Source organism: Ischnura elegans, chromosome 2 (genome assembly GCF_921293095.1).
Source record: "Ischnura elegans chromosome 2, ioIscEleg1.1, whole genome shotgun sequence".
Taxonomy (NCBI): domain Eukaryota; kingdom Metazoa; phylum Arthropoda; class Insecta; order Odonata; family Coenagrionidae; genus Ischnura; species Ischnura elegans.
In genome coordinates this window covers 2,457,612-2,478,976 of record NC_060247.1, presented here as the reverse complement: position 1 = coordinate 2,478,976, position 21,365 = coordinate 2,457,612, and the positions used below count along the sequence as shown (strand labels likewise).

Sequence of the window (21,365 nt, the reverse complement as noted above, 5' to 3'; positions counted from 1 at the left end):
AATTACTCTGACCTGTGTATGCTGTTATGTACATCATTGGTGATGGGTACAGTCAGTTTGGGTGCAATCGAAGTTTGGCAGCGGAAGAGGAGGGATTGACGATTGAAAGGGAAACGCGGCAGGAGCGGAGGGTGGAGAGGAAGGTGTTTTGCTAGAGTTCATCAGGATCGATGTTAAAATATTATTTTATGGAAAATCATTAAGTTATTTCAATCTGTAAATATTTGTTTTGATTTTGCCAGAATTATAAATAAGTATGACCAATTGTCTTCAATGATGCTGCCCTAGAGCTGTAATGTTGGATTATTGATAGATTGTAGCATTTTCAACCCAATGGAAACATCTCTGAATGTGTCGCCATTCTTCTGCGAATGTTTTGTGGTGAAAAATGACTATGCAAGTGTGTGATGAAAGGGTACACTGAGAAACACCTACGTAACATATATCCATGATATCTATCTCTGTAAGCAGTAAGTGATGAAAATTTTGCTCCAGAAAAGTTTTCATTTTGGGTTTGGGTTAAATAAATAATAATGATAGTTTATTGGTCCAGAGATCAAGTACATGATATAGGACAGGTCAGACATGTTACTGTTTAATTAAAAAATTACTAGAATGAAAAACACAAAATCAATATTAAATTTGGTCATTAATGAGATCAGCAACTTTGTAGTACATTTTATGGCGTAAAATTTCCTTGATTTTGCACTTAAGTATAGAAAAATTATTAATGCATTTCAATTCATTGAGTAACACATTGTACAGCTTAAGACCCATTGAGTTAGGACCGCACAATGCAGTTGTAGTGCGTACATATGGTACATGTTGGTTGTTGCAGCTTCTAGTAAAGTGATTGTGTTCGGCACTGTTCCTATTAAATTGGTTAATTTTATTGTGAGTATATAACAACACATGTAAAATATAAACACAAGGAAAAGGTAGAAGGCCCAGCTTTTAAAAATTTGTTTGCAAGGGGCAAGATAATGAGAATTCGCTATTAGTCTCACAGCTCTTTTTTGCATTTTAAAGATTCTGGATGCATGTGGTGAGGAACCCTAGAGTAAAATTCCATATGTTAAGTGGGAGTAAATCTGCCCATACCATCAGTACATTCGTAAATTCGTGAGCATTACTTTTAGCTTTGGTTCTGATTGCAGTACATATTATAGGCTTCATAACCGGTTGGAATAAGAAGTGGTCTAACCCATCCTAAGTGAAAACAGTAAAGTGAAATACCCTCCAACTTATGCATACATACACCCCTTAATCCTTTCGAGACGGTGGAGTTTTCGTGTTGGCATGACTGCTGTCCTGAGCCGCAACAGAGAGAGACTTCTTTTCCCCCCTTTCGTACATTTCCCCATTTTTGGAGACATTCGTTAGGAAGGGTCTGGCGGATAATCACAATCTCACAGCTCCAACCTTTTTTCAACCCTTCCTATCGGGGACTCCGCATTATCTCAGACTCCGAGAGTAGTTGTGCTCCCTCCTTTCCACGTTTACAACACTACCTGCAGCTTTGGTTCAACTTATGGATTGCTTATATGTATTTGGCACATGGATATTTGTTGCTTGCACCCAAAATTGCAGACTTTTGAATTCAATTCCTCATTTTTTTTCTGAGCATTGTCAAATTTTAAATTTATTTATTTATTTATTTAAGTAAATTTCACATACAGCCGTGACGCCAATTTACAGTGAAACTTTTAACATTGAAGTTTTAAGGTCAATATTAACGCATTCAATGCAGCAACTATTTCCATATTAATGTTTATACAGAACTCGAGATATAAGTTAATATTTATGGTAGAATTTCGTTTAAAAATTGTAAACGCTGCTCAATAGACAAAGAATTCAATTCTTAGTTTATATTTCTTAAGAAAAGAAGAAATATTTATATCGAAACCTGACTGGATAAACAACACAGGCCAACGGTGAAAAACTTTTTTATTGAAAATACCTTAGTTGTATCACCCACCATTTATTCACATTTTACAGTTAAATTTATGAAATCCATTTTTTATAGTTTATAATTATTGATTCATCCAAAACTAGTTTGAAGGATGCTTAACTACACAACGGTAACATGTATGCTTCTGTACCTGTCGGTCATTCTGTACATATGAAAGAGAGCTGCGAAAATCTAGAAATAGTCTCAAATAAAATAGGTTATTCTGCACATGGTTGGATGATACTGGTGATATGAAAGTAATGTTCATGCTCCTTGGTCAGCAAGGTGGTTTTACAAAATTTCCATGTTTCCTGTGTGAATGAGACAGTAGAGCTAGGAATCAACATTGGCGCAGAAAGCACTGGCCTGCCAGGGAGTCTTTAAAGCCTGGTGAGAAGAACATTCTACACAAAAACATTGTAGATCCAAGAAATATACTCCTACCACCATTACATATTAAGTTAGGTCCCATGAAACAGTTTGTAAAGGCTTTGCTTAAAGATGGACCTTGTTACAAGTATCTCTCTCAAAATTTTCCATGCCTTTCACAAGCTAAACTGAAAGAAGGAGTCTTTGAAGGACCTGATATTAGAAAAATGATGTTTGACGTTAACTTTGAATCCACAATGACCTCAAATGAGTGAGAAGCATGGGTATCATTCAAGCAAGCTGTCACCAAGTTCTTGAGAAATGAAAAAGACCCAGAATATAAGTTCATTGTTGCTAACATGTTAAAAAAAGCTTGAATAGTTAGGATGTTTGATGAGCCTGGAAGTTCACTTTTTGAACAGCCACCTCGATTACTTCCCAGAAAATTTAGAAGATGTTAGTGAGGAGCAAGGGGAGCGTTTTCACCAGGACATTAAATTGATGGAAAAACGTTACCAGGGCCGCTGTAACACCAACAGGATAGGGGATTACTGTTGGTACTTCACCAAGAATTTCAGTAAGCGATTAATCGCAGAAAAAGCTACACAAGAAGCTTCAAGGAAAAAAGGGAAAGAAATTATAGACCAATTCCAGTTGAAAAGTGAACCATGTTTCATCATACTTCATTACTATTGTAAGTAATTTAACAGTAAATACAAACTATTTTATGATGTAACAGAGTGTTTCAATGATTTCTCTATATACCGTTGGGATATTAGAGATGGGCAGATTTCTCGAACTCGAACATCGAATTCGAATATTAATAATTGCTCAAATATTCGAATACCTCGACTACTAAACGATGAATGTTTGACTCGGTTGCCTGTGCCGCAGGAAACACAAGATTTTGGGGATTAATTTTGATTTCCTTTAAAGGATTCGAACAGGAATTTAGCTGATTAATGAAAGATTTTAATTTTATGGAAAAAATTGGGCATATAGTTGATTTAACTAACATCTCTTTCAAATATTCTGAGGGGACACACCACCTCGCGAAAAATGATTGCATGCCATCTCGGCATTTACTCTGCTACAATGGATTTCTGTCTGATGTATACATTCTTATCTACCAAACCCCCATGATACTCGGCTTCATCCAACTTCTAATTTTCAACAGGTAGCTCGCTTTACCCCCACTCCTGCTGTCAAGTGCTAGCGGACAATTTGAGGCATTTTGCAAAATGCATGTGCTTCTACTCCGGATTTTCTTCAATTATTTTCAGTCCATCTTTGGAAGTTCTCACGAGATAAGAAACTGAATTCGAATAGCTATCAGGGAGAAACCAAATATCCTGAGAAAATATCCCTTTGTCTTCCACTGTAACAATAGAGATTTATAGCACAACTCATAAATTGTAACTTGATATATGTTTTCGGAAAAAAATACCGCAGTATTTTGACATTTATTTCCTCGCGTAAAATGCTTAAATAAAGTCAGAAATGGGTCGTGTTGGTCTTATTCTTTTTTATATTACACGCACATTACTAATATTTCAATCCAATAAAGGTGTAATAACAATTGCCGAAAGTCATTGTTAGACACCTTTTGGGATGATAGGTGATTCATGCAGCAGTTGACCTCCAGAAACTGGGAACTTCGAAGCAGGTAGGCTGAAAAAGGTCAGTGGGTGAGAAAAGGGGGGGCGCGAAACACATTTCTATTGTTCTCGTGTAACTTGATATTTTTTTCGAAGGTCTTCGGGTAGCGGATTTTGGGAATTGTGCTACGTAGTTACCATAGAGGTCCCTCTATGGTAGTTACTATCCCACAGCACTGAGGTTCTCCTGGTGGGGAAAACCGGGGATTTTCAGATTTTTTCACCCAATCATTTTCAGTTCCCCATGTCAAACTCTTTTCAACGCTCTAATCCGCGAATTTGATGTAGTTCGTCACCTTGCCTATAACGGCGCTGCATGCACTAAACGACTAGAGTTCTCTACATTTTTCCGAGTCAACTACCAACGACGTGCATACGACAGTGAATGACGTGAGACACTAAACGACTAGAGTTCTTTACAATTTTCTGAGTTAACTACCAACGACAGTGTGCGACAGTGAACGGCCCGAAATTCAAAGTAATCGAAGTATTCGAGAGCCTACCTTTAGCATAATTATTCGAGACCTCGAATATCGAATACTTTCTAGTATTCGAGTATTCGGCGGCGGGGTAAAGTCCTCGCCTGCCAAACCGAAGGTCGCGGGTTCGAGTCCCGCCTGGGTAAGTTACTCTTATCCAGGGAATGGATGTTTGTGATTGTTAAATGTTATCAACCCCGTTGTAAAGGCCGAACAGTGCTGTTTTCTGTGGTGTGTGAAATAAATAAATAAATAAATTTGCGGATACTATTTGCACATCTCTACTAAATATTAAAATGCATATTACTTAGAAACTATGGGTGATACAAAAAACTAAAGCCAGTTTAGGATTCGGCGCATAAAAATCTATGAAGATCAGCTATTAAAATAAATAAAGTTTTCAAACAAAATTTATTTGTTAGTCTGTGCAATTTTATCCCTTACTGCTTGGAGGGGTAATATAAGACGAGGGGACTGGGTACCTGCTCCCGGATTTCGAGGGTAAAGCCTAAGCCCTGCTGTGTTGGGTCCCGAAACAAAGGCGTCTTACACCCCCGACCATCATAAAAGGGGGAGAGCTAGGAAACTTATATATTCGGCATTTGTTCATTTGCGTACGAAAATTTACAGCTTTCGTCTTCCGGGTCAAGAAACGTCCACAAGTATGTTTATGTCTTTAGTAGGGAAAAGGTTAAACATGTTGCCAGGGTCATTCATTGTTGTTCATCAGGGAGAAGTTTAACTGTGTCAGCATGTGTCTTCTTTATTCAATACAGAGCTCACCACCATCGTTTTGTGCAAAGGGCCGAACTGTAGATTTGGATGCAATTTTGGATGTCATCAAGAATGCAGAGAAATTTATATATGTTGCTGTTATGGATTACTATCCTCTGACATTGTATACTCCAAAGATAAGGTATGAATCATATTTAATCGTTGGTTCATTTGGTGAAAAAAGGCTTTATTTCACCTTTTTATAATCCAGTAATTAATGGCTGTTCATATTCATGTATTGAAAGAGTAAACTGATAGCTCTTATTTTCAAATTTTATTTTGTTAACTGAATAAGATACATGTATGGTTTTTTTAAAAACTGGTTACTATTAATTTCTTTCTATTTTGCAGATTTTGGCCTCAGATTGATGACGCTCTTAGAAGAGCAGCGATTGAACATAAAGTAAAGATTCGCCTATTAGTTAGTGTATGGAACCAGACCCGGCCATCTTTACCACACTTCTTGAAATCATTGACTGACCTCACAGGTGCCTACCCCTGGGTTGATGTACAAGCGGTAAGTATATACGTATTGTGACGGTTGGCTTTTGACGTGAGATCTCAGGGATGTATCGAAATATAAGCGGGTTGAATTCAGTTTACGAAAAGGTGCTAGGAAACCTCTATTCACAAATGCAAACTCAAAGCACATTTACGATCAAACAAGCAAGGTTTATTTCGATAAATGGTTAGTAGGGGACTTAAATTTACTTACAAAGAATAAGCATAAATTAAATGCGTGACCATATTTTTAAAAAATTATCAATAAAATGAAAATCCACTGTTCAACAAATATAAACACTGACAGATTTAGTTACTAGTATTTCCTGTGTAAATTAATGAAATATTGTCAACACACTGCAAAAGACTATCAAAAGCGTGGCGGAACGAAATTTCAGTCTTTCTTAGTTAACTTCTCAACGTAATTTGCTGATAGAAAATGAAGGGGGGACTTGGAGAATCGTCGGCTGGAAGTAACACCTCCGGTCTTACTTTACTGATGGTGCTGCAGGCAAAGATGTACTTGTGGGCTGCGTCGAAGATAAACTTGAGAGTCAAGGCTGCATCGAAGATAAGTTATACTTGTGGGCGTCGTCATGCTTCCAAGCATGGGCTTCATGGCAGTGAAGTTGGTAGGCCGATAGCTCGGCCTACCTTCCTTCAGCGATCCTTAATGGAACCCAGGTTTGAGGCTCGTGTGAGAATGAAAAGGACCCGGCCATCTGCTGGGTGTCTGTACGATCTGACCCTTCGTCTTTCGTTCTGGTTCCGGATTCAACTCGACGCCTCCTGAAGTCAACTCCTCTCTGCCTCACCAAGAATCCTGCCTGCTTCTGCCTGCCTTTCTCCAGCGTGGGAAGGAAACACACGTGATTAACTACCTCAGCGCCACCTATTTTACTTTACACTTCCGTACTTTAGTGCCACCTATATCACTTACACTTCATTGTGCTGTTAGCGCGCACTTTTGAATCACACAAAATTATCAACACTTTGACATTCATATCTTACGACAAAAAACAAAAATACAAATAATAAAAAAACAACCTGGGTCGTGTTTTTGTTAAATACCTCATCGAGGAGTGTCAAGAAATATGTATAAAGTGTGATACAGTAAACTCTCGATTATACGAAGTCAGTGGGACCGGAAAATTGGCACTTCGTAAAATCGAGTTTCGTAATTTCAAACCTTTTTCATAAGTCACGAAAAAATGTTCGCTTTTGTTTCCTCCGCCCTTTTTTGTCTTTAGTGGCCTTATTTAAATGTTTTAGGTGGTTATTCACGGTAGAATTCTTAGAAAAGGCTTTTTGTTATCGATTTATGCTATAAAAGATCGTCAAATAACTATTCCGCCATAAAATTCTCATTTCTTGTACATACTTCAATATCAACGATCGCTTAAGAAATTCCCGACCAGTTTAGAGAACGTAATCCAATAATGAATTGCAAAGTTTATTATAAGAATTTAATGTTATAAATTTGTGGTTAGGAACGAATAGCAACTATTAAGTAGGCGTAAGATAGATATTTGTCTCCAACACCCACGGAATTTTAGTGCCAGCCGGCCTAACCATACTGTAAGGGCCTAACCGCCAATTATGTCGCCCTCTATCGCTCAGTGACGAGAAAAAAAGAAAAACGAGGGCCTTAACCCGATTCCAAAAGAACCTTCATAAGTTAATATTTCGAGTTACTCCTTATTGTCAGCTGAATATGCTATCTTTTCAATTAGTTATTTTCATTGAGATTCAGTTACGATCATAAATTACGTAGAATATGATTATCTTCTGGCGAATATTTGAAGTAATTTCTGTTTGAGTACTCCGTCCGGCTAATGTGCTCCATCATCTTTGCAGACGTTGCTATGAAAGACTTTATTCTTCATCAGGACCATATTCTTCATACCGGGTGTGAGGTGCTATGTTCATATAGTATGTCTGTCTTCTTTTATGCCGACAGGAGCAAGGTTCCAACCGGAAAACGACAGGAGAAACATCTTCCATTATCGGAGAAATAAAGAGAGAAACGTTATTATCCACATTGATTGTTTTCCTACAAGAGATGTTTCATCATTTCTCAACGTGTGTGAAGTATTGGTTCACTTGCATGAATTCCCAAAAATGACACGCAAAAACCTGTTCCTTCACCTCATTTAGTTTTTGTGTTCCTTTCTCCGCCGTATTGAAAGTTATGCAAAGGATCATTGACATAGAGAATAGATTTTCTCAGTTTAAGCACTAAAAAATAGGCACGCCATAATCGTAAATAAATATAGTGTGGAAAGAGCAAAGAAAATAATTTAAAGTGAAAAGTCAGCAGAGAAGAAGAGGGCAATTATAAGCAGGGCACCATTTCCCCGATAGTGGAAGATACTTCTTCAGCCTCTCTCCGGTTAATAACTTACCACCGTTGCCGGTAAAGATGAACCATGCCCTTCTCCAGAGTTTGGAGAACGTTCCTAGTGGGTGGGGTGAATAAAAGTGGGATGGGGTTTGCCTGAGGAAAGAAGTGTGGCCAGCATAAGGAGTGGTGAAGGGGGCAGGAGAAAGAAGGGTGGGGAAAGGGCCTTCAGCTCTGCCTCCGTCTACGTTTGGGGGCCGTATTTTTTTACGACGCACTCAAGGTCCTGTCACCTTGGAGTGGGAGTGAATGGGAAATGCTGGGGAAGCAGGGGTTTGGGATGCAGCAAGATCAGCAGAAGGCCGCATGAGGGAGTAAACAAAGGCTTTGGAAAGAAAGATCTCTCGGCATGCGAGAATGGGGAGGCTCGCGAGAAGAAAGTTCATGGTTAGAGTTAGAAGTGAGTCTTCATTACAAGTAGCCTGAAAAATAAGTCGGTGGTAAATAGAGCCCAATACTTAAGATATTTAAGTTGTTTACTCAGGAAGGCTATTGTATACACAAAAAGATACTACTAAAAAAATCTGTTATTTTTTATATTTTTGCCCTTCTCCATCGCCGCTTCCACCATGGTTTCTCACTTGCATAAATGGGAATTAAATTGGGGATCTAAATCGTTAGCCAGATCAAAATATCTTAATGTTTGGAGGGCATCGTATACTTCTTTTTTATTAGGTGAAATTACTTCCTCACTTTCATCTTCGTCGTCACTGCTATTATGACTAGTCCCGGCCGCTGCTTCTTCCGACGTAGGTACTGGCGTCGCATTGTCACAAGCCTGTAGATCATCTTCTAGGGCAATATAATCGTTTGATGTTGCGCGCTGAGCTCCTGCTTTTTCCAAGTATTTTTCAAAATCATCTTTCAAGCCTCTAATCTCCTCCGTGATTTCATCCGCTGCAGCTTCCAGAAGGTATAACGTAACAAATCAACCATAGCTGTGATATTGTAGCAGTAGAATTTCTAGTAGGCTAGTTTTATTACTTACCAACCTCGAGAACATTCTCATGATGCGCTATCAAAGGGAATCCGTCCGATTCCCAGCAATTTTCGATTGTAGTGGAGGAAATCAAGTACGTCTTTGAACCGTATTTCTGCGATGAAAAATAACAATTTTATTAACTTGGCCATTTTAGCAAAGTTAACGAAATCGATATTTCTCATCGCAGAAACACAGTTCAGAGACGTACTTGAATGCCTGATTGGCAGGAGTGCGATGCAAACAATCATTTTTTGATGATAGCATTGATTGATAGATTTTCAAAATGCAGTCAGAGCGGTCACTTTTGGAGAGAAAGGCTCTGAGGGTCGAAGAGAGGGGCCAGTGAGGGTGAGCTCGTCGAGGAAAGGGTCCCGGATTAGGGACCCTTCGAAGTGCTTTGGCGAAAAGTAGTCAAGTAGTCTTCGAAGTACATTCACAGCAGTGCCAAGGGTTAAGTAGGAGCGAACGAAATACCCCGCGCGACATTCCTGACATGTTAAACTACGAAGTGTTGTCGATGCGATTTTTACGGATAGGCACGTAAATAGGGGCATTATGTCAGTCGCGATATTTTTACTGAACTCCTACTTCCCCTAAATTCCCACCTTGAGGTTTTAGGCGAACCCGTCCGTCTGGGCTTCGGGGGTGGGGGAGGATTCTTTGGAAGGTTCGCCCAAGGTGAGCGGGTCGTGGTTCGGGGAGAAGGGAAGGTGGGGGAAACGGAAATGGAAAAGTGAGTTTGGGGTGGATTCACTTGCTGAATGGAGGCTGGCGCGTACGAAATAACAAAGGCTTACGTTACAGTTTACAATTTCAATAACACTTTTAATAAACACTTCGACTTGAAAATGAACAACAAAATACATAAATGAATTATTCTCTGCATAAAAAGAAATTAAACTATTGCTACTGGCCAGTTAAATACCATGTGACAGCAATTAATGAATAACAAAAGAAAATAAACTCTGTTTAACAATTGTTGGCGTAAAATATAGCAAAATGGTTGAATAATAACAAACGCCAATTCCAAATGATCACTTTCTGTCCTAATAACTACAATTAACCATTCACACACTCGGGGAAAAGGGAGGGCATAAAAAAAATATTTAAAAAAATGCACAGGAATGTATCACAATTCTTCTTATCTTGAATAGTGGGGGAAATGGGGCTCTTCTGGTTCTTCTGAATTTTGGGGGGGTTATAAGTGGCTAGAGTACTTATCGCTCTTTCTGAGTTGCGGATGGATAAGGCTTCCTCGGCTGGCTCCGATCAATCGTTGCTGTGTCTCCTCTCGCTGTGGGATGAGAGAACTTCTTCACTGGGCGCCGTGGAGTGACGTTTTCTACTGTGCGTACCGGAAACTTCCCTCTCGTCTCCTCTTTCCTAGTTACTGCCGTATTTAAATTTTACGTCGACTTCCACGCCTTGCTGCTTCTCTCTCTCTCTCGTCCACAGGATTGCATCAGTAGAGACCCAGAGCCTCCGGCTACTTTACCAAGCCGAATAGAGATTTGGTCATCGTCTGTACTTCGCTTTTATAGTCCCGTGGGTCACTTCCTGGGGGTGGTGGGGTGAGCAGGGGGAAAAACCCAGGATAGCAGGTTCTCAGCTATTCTCCAGTAGGGGAGGGGGGGGGGGGGGCGTTTTTTGCCAAAGTCTGTGGAGGGCGGGGTTGGCGGGTTACATCACCTTCAACTTGCCATGTGCAGGTGTTCTTGTTTCACAGTGGGGTGGGGTAAACTTGCTGCGAATCACGTACACATCGGAAATTTCCGTTCTTCCTAGGCGGAAGAATCGTGGGAGGGGGAGGGGGATGGAAAAATACAGCACTGGGTCATTCACGCTCACTTCCCTTTCACACGCACACATTCACACAAAATGACATAAGCACACATTCATACAAAATTACCTAAGCCTTCCCTACCTCGTAAACGCCGATTTAAACACCCATGAACCGCACCAAACGGCACCGGTTACACTTTCTCTCCAAAGTTGCACTATCATTTACGATTTCACACTTTTGATGGACCACAGTTGGAAGAGCTGATTTTTTTATCTACTTACGCCGGTGTAACTAGTTTTATTGACAAATGATTCGCCGTAGTAGTTCGTATAAACGAATGCCATTTGCTCCTGCTGACCGAGCCGAGGTTCGTAATTTCAAAACATTTCGTATAATCGAATAGCACCATGCATTTAGCATAGGCTTTTCGCCGGGACCGCAATATCACTTCGTATAACCGAAAACTTCGTAAAATCCTGCTTTGTATAATCGAGAGTTTACTGAATTAACAATCACTTTAATGAAGGGGCAAGGAAAGACAAAGCACCTAGTTTCCCATAACTACTGCTGGCGATGGGGTGATCATGGGCCTGTAGCAGACATCACGGGAGTTCCGTGTTCCTGTTTTTCAAGCATCACGCTCAGTGATCACGGATGCGCGTCCCACAGCAGCTGCATCGAGGGCAACTTGTGCGAGATGCGGCGTGGTGCCTGACAGTGTCGTTTCCAACGTCGCGCAGTGAATTTGAACCATTCGTGCGAACCACGCTTCTGAATCCGTGATCTTTCAGCTATGGACGCGTGGTTGTCGGAAACCAAGTGCGTATGCACCACACAGAGCGGTGAGAGTAGGAGTGCAATCACGCTATCGCAGCTAAAAAGATCCCTGTCACGAAAAGAAAGCTCTTAATGATTCCGGAAAGAAATGAAAAATAACATAAAATGTGCGTAGATAATAAAATACTGATTGATTTACGTAAATGACCAAAGTAACTAGAAATTGAAAGTGAAAGTTTGGATTATTGATGTTTATTCCGATTATTCGTGCTGCCCCTCCCCATCATTAAGATAAACGGGAGTTCACTGTATTCCTATCAACTCCTTATAATATCAACTCACAAAGGTTTATCAACTGGGGATCTAACAACTATTGCAGTTAGTGCTAATATGAGAGAGATGCTTGAATAGATTTTGAAAAAGTCACAGTATTAACTTAGTGCATTCTATGCAGTAGAAATTTTCCCAATGATAACCATGTTGGTCTTCAGAAATTTACTCCGTGACAGTAAATTACAAACACTGAATAAAGTAAGTCCTTGACATGTGAACAAAGTGTATTTGGAGACCTTGTTAGTAGTAGTAGTAGTGGTAGAAGTATTGTGATTTAGGGTGCGTAGATGGCTAGGTCATTTCGCACCGCTACTATATCATTTAGGTAATTCCAATACTTCAATGGAAGTAGAATAAAAAGATAGCCACTTTAAATTTTGACTTCATTAAATGGGTGAGTAAACTTAAATTTTATTAAAAAGACTTATACCTTGGGAAATTGAAAAACAAGTTACATATTAGCTACAAAAAAGTAATGCATTATCAGGATTTCAAACTTTTCCCGGGTGCTGGTCGATGAGGATGGGTAGAGAGTGCTGGGCAGTGATGAATAAATTTCATCAATTGTGATGAATTAAATACAGGATTTAACTAGAAAAAAAAGTGAATAAATAAAATCTAACGAGGGAAGACCACGTACCTTGCTCTGGCTTTTTCAATGTCATATTTTTATGGCATTCAGAATGGCGAACACATCTGGGAAGTGGTAGTGGTTCCATTGAATGGGCCTTAATTTGGCTGTAATTGATTACCTTTCAAGCAGTACTTTTAACAATCCGTATATAATTCCAAAATTGCACAACTTCCTTCAGATTGGTCAGTTGTTTAGTGGTTAGCGTCGTCCACTTTCACCTGCGTAATTTTTAAACAAATTAAAACCTTTCAATGAGTGATGATTGCAAATTTTAGTATAAGCCTTGCATAAATATGGCGTCAATCTTCCATTAAATCAAATATATATGCACTCAAACATGTGATAGGATTGCATCTCTTGGTTTTTGACTCGGTGGGATTTCTTGTTATCCCATTTGGTGCTGCTCCCTCGTGCTATCCCTCGCCGAGTCCTTCCCTTCTTCCCATATTCTCCTCTCCATTTCCCATCGGACATTGCATCCCACCTGTCTTGTTCATCTCGATGCCTCAATCTCAAATGTTATGGTTGTTAAGATGTGTCGTGAATTTAATGGTTTAGAAATATATAGGGAGGCTTTTATACATCAGTAGAGGTCCGTGAAAGTGATTTTATTTTTTGCTAACATTCATTTTAAAACCATGTTATTTCGGTGTTATAGAAAATCTTGGCGGTGTTATCATAAAGCTAGAATTTTCCCATGTTTAGAGGAGTTTTATTATTTCATGGTACACGGTTCATGAATACTTATACCTTTATTAAGCATTTTACTTATCATTTAACACAATTTTGATTGTACAAAATTTCTGATAAAATTAAATGAAGGAAATGGTTCAAATTATATTGGTTCAAGGTATATGAATGGTTCGAGTATGTAGTCTTGGTGAATACGATACGCAAACGGCAAATCCCCACTACCTTATATGTGTATACTTCGAGAGCCATTCCATAATTTTTGATAGTCAAGTTTCTCTACACTAAATAAAGCCTTTAAAAATGCTTCAGTAGTAGCAATAACAAGCTCCTCCATCTCTTTCTTTGACTGTGTGTTTAAATGATAGATGTTGTTTGGGGGTCCCCTTTCTTTCGCACATTTATGTGTATCGCTACTGATGTGCTTTAACAACGTGTCAAATCTTTCAAATTGAAATCTTTTATCGCACACTTTGCACAGCAGTACTCCATCTTTCACATGAAATCCTTCTGAGCTGAATTCACTTGCCCTGGTATGAACAGTATCACTAGCCTTTGGCATTTTTAAATTCCTATCCTTTGTTCAATATTTAAAACTGGGACCACGATAAAGAAAAACAGTCCAACCGCAAAACACAACCACTCACAATGGTGTTTTCAAACTGAGTGCTGGGTAGTTATGGTATAACCATAGCACTGTATAACTTACAAATTGGCCGAAATGTTTCATTTCGTGGGTTCCCTTTTGATACCCCTCACCCAGGTGTTGAGGGAAGGTAGGACAGCAGATAGATACAACATTATCGCTTTGTTTTGATTACAGCTATTGACAATCGGCCAGGAAAGGCAGTGAAAGAGGCTCACATAACTAAAAATAATCGGATTCGAAAAACTTGAAAATTTTTTTCCCATTTATCGATCCTGAAACATCTAGAATGTGACGCTTTGTCACCTGAAGAATTAGATATTAGATTTGGCCAGTATTGAAATTATTTTTTTTGCATTGCAGCTCAGTGGAGAGCCGAATATCTGACGATCTGTCCGCTAATGAGGGGAACCCCCTCTCCTCCTATCCTTTCTGTTCTTTCCTTCCCTTCCCCCAACTGCTAGCGCTTTGTGCTTTCAAATAACCATTCGTGTCTATGGATGTCTTTAAACGAATCATGCAGTTGACGGCACAGCACCATTGACGGCCGCCGTGGTCACCATTTCATTCCGGCCCGGCGGTGCACCGTCTATGGTGTGAAATACAGGCAGTGCTACATTGAGGCCGCTTTCTGACAAAACGACTTTTTGCCGGCCACCGTTCACGTCACGACGCCGTGAAATTCAGGCCGCTTTCAGATGAGACGACTTGCTCACCACGCCGTGTGCCGTACCATGAACGGCAGCCCGTTCCCAGCCAGCGGCCGTGTTTAAGTCAATAGAATTGTTACATTAGACCCATACTTAAGATTTTCCTGCAATAACTTATCCAATAAAGCTGTCTAATGCGTCGCGGTGAGTCACCGGAATTACTGCTCCGCATTGATGCATGCTGGGCGATTGAGCTTGTATTTCTGCTCTTCCGCGGGCACGTTAAATTTCTTTCAGCACATTTTTAATTCATAATATCTAATTCTGAGGTTGAAAAAGCACCTCATTGTAAATATTTCAGGATTGATACATGGGAATCGAAAAGAGGGGCTGTGATAAATTTAACAGCTAATTCTGGCGGAGAAATCACTACCATGCTCGATATTATGCAGATGCGTTATGTGCGAGACTAAACTAGCCAATTGGCCTTGGAATTATAATGAGATACAGCAAATGAATGTTGGTAGCGTTAAGCAATGAAGGCTTAGGCTTTAATAGATTATCACTCATTAGATGTGATTTTTTCGCTAATTCACCTAAAATCGCAAAGAACACAAAATTTTGTTTTTATTTACCGATTTCACGTTATTTCATGTTATTTCGCGATATCGCGAATTTCACGGACTTCTAGACGTCAGGAATTGATATTTACGGGTTTTTGTTTACCTACCCACACATGATATTGCAAGGCCCATTGAGATTTTTATTCTGAGTGTTGTAGCAAATGAAAAGTGCACCAAACGACGCTTCAATGCCTCCTGCATATCTGAAAGAGCAAAGAATCCCAAGTAGTCTGAGTGTCGACTGTGCTCCTGCACATAAAACCTCAATCTCCAGAAAAATGAATGCTTTCACTAATGGTTTTTCAGCTTGTTCAGAGCACCAAATGTCGCTTTTACTAAAATTCTGTAAATTTTGATAAACCAAAACTTTTGCCACAGTTTTCAAGACTTTTTAAATTTTCTGAAATTTGATTTGTTTTAATGAAAACAAAACTGGAAACGTGTTCAGTGGTTTTAAACTTGTTTAGAAGCATTTGCAATTTCTTCAAAAATGAAAATAACCTGCCTCCAGAGAAGGGTCTGAAGTTAGTCTAGAGAGGATACCTTTATACCGTTTGCTCACCTTAATATCTGTTTTAAGAATAGAAAAAGTGTTAGAGTTACTGAGATGACTTGGAGACTTGTCCCTTTGAAGGCCTCAATTAAAGGCACAGTTAAGGGTTCACCAAATAATTGATGACTTCTCTATGAGAGCATTGGAAAGGTCATAAAGATCTCTACAATAAGGCTCACTTTGCTCTATCTCATTACGATTTAGTCTTGATAATGACGGTGTAAACGTCGAAACTAGTAGACAGTTAAAATAAAAGCTTGTGGAATAATACTGGGTTTTGTTTCACCATGAACTTTTGTATCAAATTTCTATGCTTAATGAGAATTTATCATCATTAATGGATGCACTTTTCTATTTTTTTCAGAAATACTTCCGTGTTCCAAGTACACCTTCACAAGCCAAAATACCATTTGCCCGTGTCAACCATAACAAGTACATGGTAACTGATAATGCAGCATACATCGGTAAGCTGATTTATTGTTTATGGTTTGTCCTCTTATAATAAATAGGTGGACCCCTGCTCTGCCATGAGTTTGTTCACCTAAGAGAGCAAATATTTATGTGAAAATAGCAAGATAAAATCCAGTGCTTACTACAGTAAACTCTAGTTATTACAAGGTTCAGCGGACCGAAAAACCTGAGGTCTGTAATAACAAACCTCATAAGAGTGTTTCTTTCAGGAATTATGGCAAAAAAACATACCTTGCCTAAATTCATTGTCTCTTCAATTTTCAGTACTTATACACGCTCTGCAGAATAGCTTTAGTGTAACATATGCACGATTAACCCCTTAGACTGCAGGGAGGTTTTTAAACATTTTGTTTTTCTGGGATGGCTGGCGAGAGTTAAGCTGCTCTAGCGATCCCTACAGTGCACTTGGGAAAGACCACTCTACCTGTACCTACTCTTACCTACTCTTGGGCTCTACCTGGGTAGCAATAAAAGTTTCCAAGTAGGTAGTCGAGCAGTGGTCAAACGTGCAAAAACTTTTTTCATGCAGTCAGCGTATTAAACGTTTAAATACGATCCCGCAGTCTAAGGGTTAAATCATGTACATGTAGAGTAATCTTCAACATATGAGCAAGATGCGTACCGAGAGCTTGTTAGTAAGTTGATAAACCTATGCAAGGCATTAAAAAAGTGTTTTATCCTGCAGAAGCAACATTGCCTTTCAATTTTACATTATCTTACGATTGTAATGAACTGATCTAGCTGCGTGTGTAATGCGGATGGAGCCGAATAAAATGTGCCGTCTGCAGGAAGGAAGAATGGGCAAAATGCTAAACGGTTCCCGACTTCACCACGGATTAAATTGGCCCTGTTCAGTCTGTGCCCAAAGAACGAGTTTCTCTGCACCACCCTGCACCACAGCGGCCAACTCCAAAGGTGCCAAATTTGAAATTTTGGGCACGCTTGAATTTTAGTGGTCAGTTGGTGGAATTCTAGTGGTTAGTTAGTGTATAAACTAGAGATGGGTTAGTTGCGGTGTCCGGTTCTCGATAGTGCTGGTTCTTGGCCTGTGGAACCAGTGTCGAGAACTAATCGCATAAAGTCGGTACTCTGGAACTGGCTTGGAACAGTGCTGAGGATTTGAATTTGGCACCCAAAATTGAAATGGTCCGCAGGGTATTCTGGGCCAAAAAGTGATATAAAAATATTAAAAAGGCATTTATTACTTTCGGATGGCATGGCACGTTTTTTACTTTGGAGAGTTGCTCGCTAACACATTCGGTGCGAACATTCAGGACAAGACTTTACTTAGGACCGGGAATCTTTTTCTTTTGTTTACCAACCGTTGCTTTACATAAACAAATTTTACACCAATATTTTCGCTGAATTTCATTTTTTAACCGTTAATTTTTTAAACATTATGTAATGAATATCTATGACCAACTTATTAATATTGACGACAATTTTACCAACAATTTTTCAGGTCATTACCATGCCGCCTATCGGAGGCGACCCGCTCTCCGTGATGTTTCCTATTCTGCTAATTTCGGCATGCAAGCTCTTTCCTCGCATAGCAATTTAATTTATTGGTCTCACGATTAGACTAATGCAAGCCAGAGTAGCAAAAACTTTAAACATAAAAATGTATTTAAGTATACTAAAAAAATGTGTATTTCAAAATAATTACACGATATTTTGTTTCAAAACTTCATCTGAAATATATTTCTTCTTTGAATACAATTCACACTTTCATTATTAATTCAAACAGTAATTGGATTAACATTGCAGCAATTGTAATTGGAATTTGCAACATATTTACCGATTAATAGTTATGGAACACTCTAAAACAGGGTTCAAGACATAGTCCTGGTTCACCATCACACATCGGGCAGTACGTGACGACATCTCTTCTTATTCCTGTCGTTGAGCAGTTACGACATCTTTTTCTTTGCGCTCTTGAACCCTTTTCACTTTGTATTTGTACTGGCAAATAGATCTTTTCCTTTCGCTGGATTGGCGCTGGAATTTCTGCCGGCTTGTTTTTGGAAATAAGACTGGCGATTACACTTTCACGAAAATTCTGAAGACTCATGTTTTGGCTACTAAATTTATTATGTAGTATTTGCGAGTTGTTTAGAAGTGTTTGAAACATGTGTATCCCTAATTTTAAATACCATCTCAGGCTTCTTCTCTCCACTGGATAATAAGAAATAATCTGGTCCGCCCTATCTATTCCTCCCATAAATTTGTTGTATTCAGCTACAACGCTTGGTTTTTTAGAAATTTTACCCCTTCTGTTTGCTACTTCTATCATCTCTCCACAATGCTCCGAGGAAATCATTAAAACTTCTCTTCTATCCTTCCATTTGCTTATGAAACTTCCTTCTTTCGTATACTGGCCCACTACTTCTCCTTTTGCCAATTTTTTATTTACAACATTATGCGGGTTGCTTTTCCTAGTGTTTCGGAGAGTTCCCGTGGAATATATTTTCTTTCCCAGCAGTTCTCGCGACAATTTATAGCTGTTATAGAAGTTGTCCATGTACACAGCATGACCAACATTAGTATAATCTGTACAACTTTTTCTGAGTGACCAACTCCCCCAACATTTGGATCCTTGGAACCTGTGTAAACCAAGCAATTCAAAACAAGCCCATTTGGTTCCGTTAGCATATACAATTTAATACCATATTTATGCCTCTTGTTTTTTATGTACTGCCGGAAATATAGTCTTCCCCTCCAAAGTACCATAGATTCGTCTAAGCTAAGCTGACAATCGCCATTTGCACCACTATCATCCTCGGAGCTCTCGTCGGTTTCCTCATCTTCAGAGGAGACATCAAAATCCGAATCTGTTGCACTTCCATCCGAAATTTCTTCTTCCCTCTCAAAGAACCGAGCGATGTCTTCGTCAGAGATAGACACAGGGTGATGAAGTGCGCTCCTTGTCCGCTTTCTTGATGAATTTGGTTTATTATCCATGAAGTCTTCTTAGAGTAAAATAAAGAAAAAGGTTAAATTATTTCTCATTATTGCTGTAAACATTGAAATCAAACATTTCAAATAAAGTCGTACGTACCAATTGAGCTGGTTCTAAGTTTTATCTAAAGTATACTTGAAGGTATTTTACGTAATTCGAAGCGAATGGTATTTATGAAGCAACTTCTTATTTATCCTGCGGAAAACAACGAGACCATAATCATTATCGGTATAGCAGCTACAAATAGAAATTCATTTTTTATGAATAAATAGTAAATACTATTGTTGAATTCTAAAGATTATATACCAATAAATAGAATAATTACATTTATTTTTAAAATTGTACTTACCTTATGTATGCTCCGTCTTTCCAGTAATGTCCTGTTTTGTAAGCTTCAAAAATCCTCAAACTGGAGTATGAAAACAGTGATGAATTAAAAGCGGTCGAAAAATTAAAAATGGGTTACCCCATTGAAAACGACGAGTAGTTATGCAGACGAGATTGCCGTTTCCCCTTTATATATATGCCTTGAATAACAATGTCACGAAAACAAAAATAAAATAGGTACATTGTACGATGCACACAGCCAAAAAGTGTCTCCATAAGGCAAACTGATGGTTTGCTACATAGGAAGAGTTATCTTGACTTTTTTGAAGATAGCGACTTGCAAGATTGTATAAATATAATTGTGGAAATATGATACACGGAAAAAGGGTAAAAAAACGCATCAGGAATACACGGAATCAAATGACATAGTGAATGAAAAATAAGAAGGCTTCAATTGTATTTCCGAAGCATGACATTTGAGAACGGGGGGCTGATTTTAGAATGTAGTCCTATGTAAAGACCGGGTAAAATTCAGGAGACAGCTGTGATGAGCGGGCGACCAAAAAAATTTCATTTTGGACCACCAGTGTTTCAAGACGCCGAAAAGCAGCGGCCGATCCTTGGGAAAACACGGCACGACGCCTATCGGCGGGGCCCGATGCGAATGTGTTAACACGTGCATTTAAGGGTTCATCAGTTTGTCGCTCTCGCCAAAATTGTAACATTTCCGTAGCCGTGGCCACTTTCAAACGAGCTAACTTTTTTGCCTGCCGCCTTCCACAGTATGGTACCGTTATTTCAACTTATCATAAGTCTCTATGGATGTCTTCAAATAAGTTGAATTGTGCTGTTGATGGCACGGCACCCGTATCAATCTGGCCTGGCGATTACTATTTTGCATTAGTTAACGGCAGCTTAGTATATCCATGTTGTCGCTGTACCGGCATGTTGAGCAGTTTATTGTTTAGGTTATAAGAACTGTGACAGTGAAGCATGTGAATAAGTTGTCAATAAAAGTAAGAATTTAAGCTACATAGCAAAATTCAGAATACATATATGCATTATGAACTGACTCAAAAGTTATAACAAATTAACCGATGATGTCGTCAGATGTTGGGGGAGTTTCACTATTGATCCTGATGCTATGCAGTATGTTAACTTTGCTCCAAGAGTCTTTCGCGCAACCCTACAAAATCAACATTGACCACTACTTTTTTCAGTGAATGCCTGTTCAGTACTGCAGGCAATTTTTCTTCCAAAAAAAGAAGAGATTAGACCTAAATAGGATAAAAATGTTGAATTTTTTAAATTAAAAACTTGAGAAAGAACCAGAGGCTACCTGATGTAATGTGACATATTGGTCGATCATGCATTCTTTAAAAATGTGTTATTTAAACTTTTTTGCTTGGCAAATAAAATTATGGAGACGATCTTAAGTTTTTTTACAGAGCTTTCCTTCTAATTTACATCTTTAGTGAAATTATTTTAATTTGTTTCTCGTGATTGTTCATTTAAATTTGCGATTAATTCAGGTAATAAGAGTTTAGTATGCAGCAGAAGAGAAGAAGTCAAGACTAACATTAAAATAGGGAAGCAAAAACTGATAGAGGTGGATGAATTCGGTTATTTGGGAAGCAAGATAACTAGTGACGGGAGAAGCAAGAAAGAAATTATCAGCAGAATAGCTCAGGCGAAGATAGCATTCCACCAAAAGAGAGACCTGCTTACAGCGAGAAACTTAAATATGGAAGTAAAGAAACAGTTTATAAGAACCTACATTTGGAGTATGCTCCTATACGGAAGT

General features: G+C 38.9%; 1 protein-coding gene across 2 annotated transcripts in view; it reads left to right on the top strand.

The window, feature by feature from the left end:
- Positions 1-21,365, top strand: part of LOC124153331 (5'-3' exonuclease PLD3-like) — a 269,542-nt gene that overhangs the window by 219,991 nt on the left and 28,186 nt on the right. For both annotated transcript variants that reach the window (XM_046526433.1, XM_046526434.1), the window contains 3 exons: positions 5,234-5,373; positions 5,583-5,748; positions 16,169-16,268. In XM_046526433.1, coding sequence (XP_046382389.1) covers positions 5,234-5,373; positions 5,583-5,748; positions 16,169-16,268 — 406 coding nt within the window. The remainder of the gene's footprint in view (positions 1-5,233; positions 5,374-5,582; positions 5,749-16,168; positions 16,269-21,365) is intronic.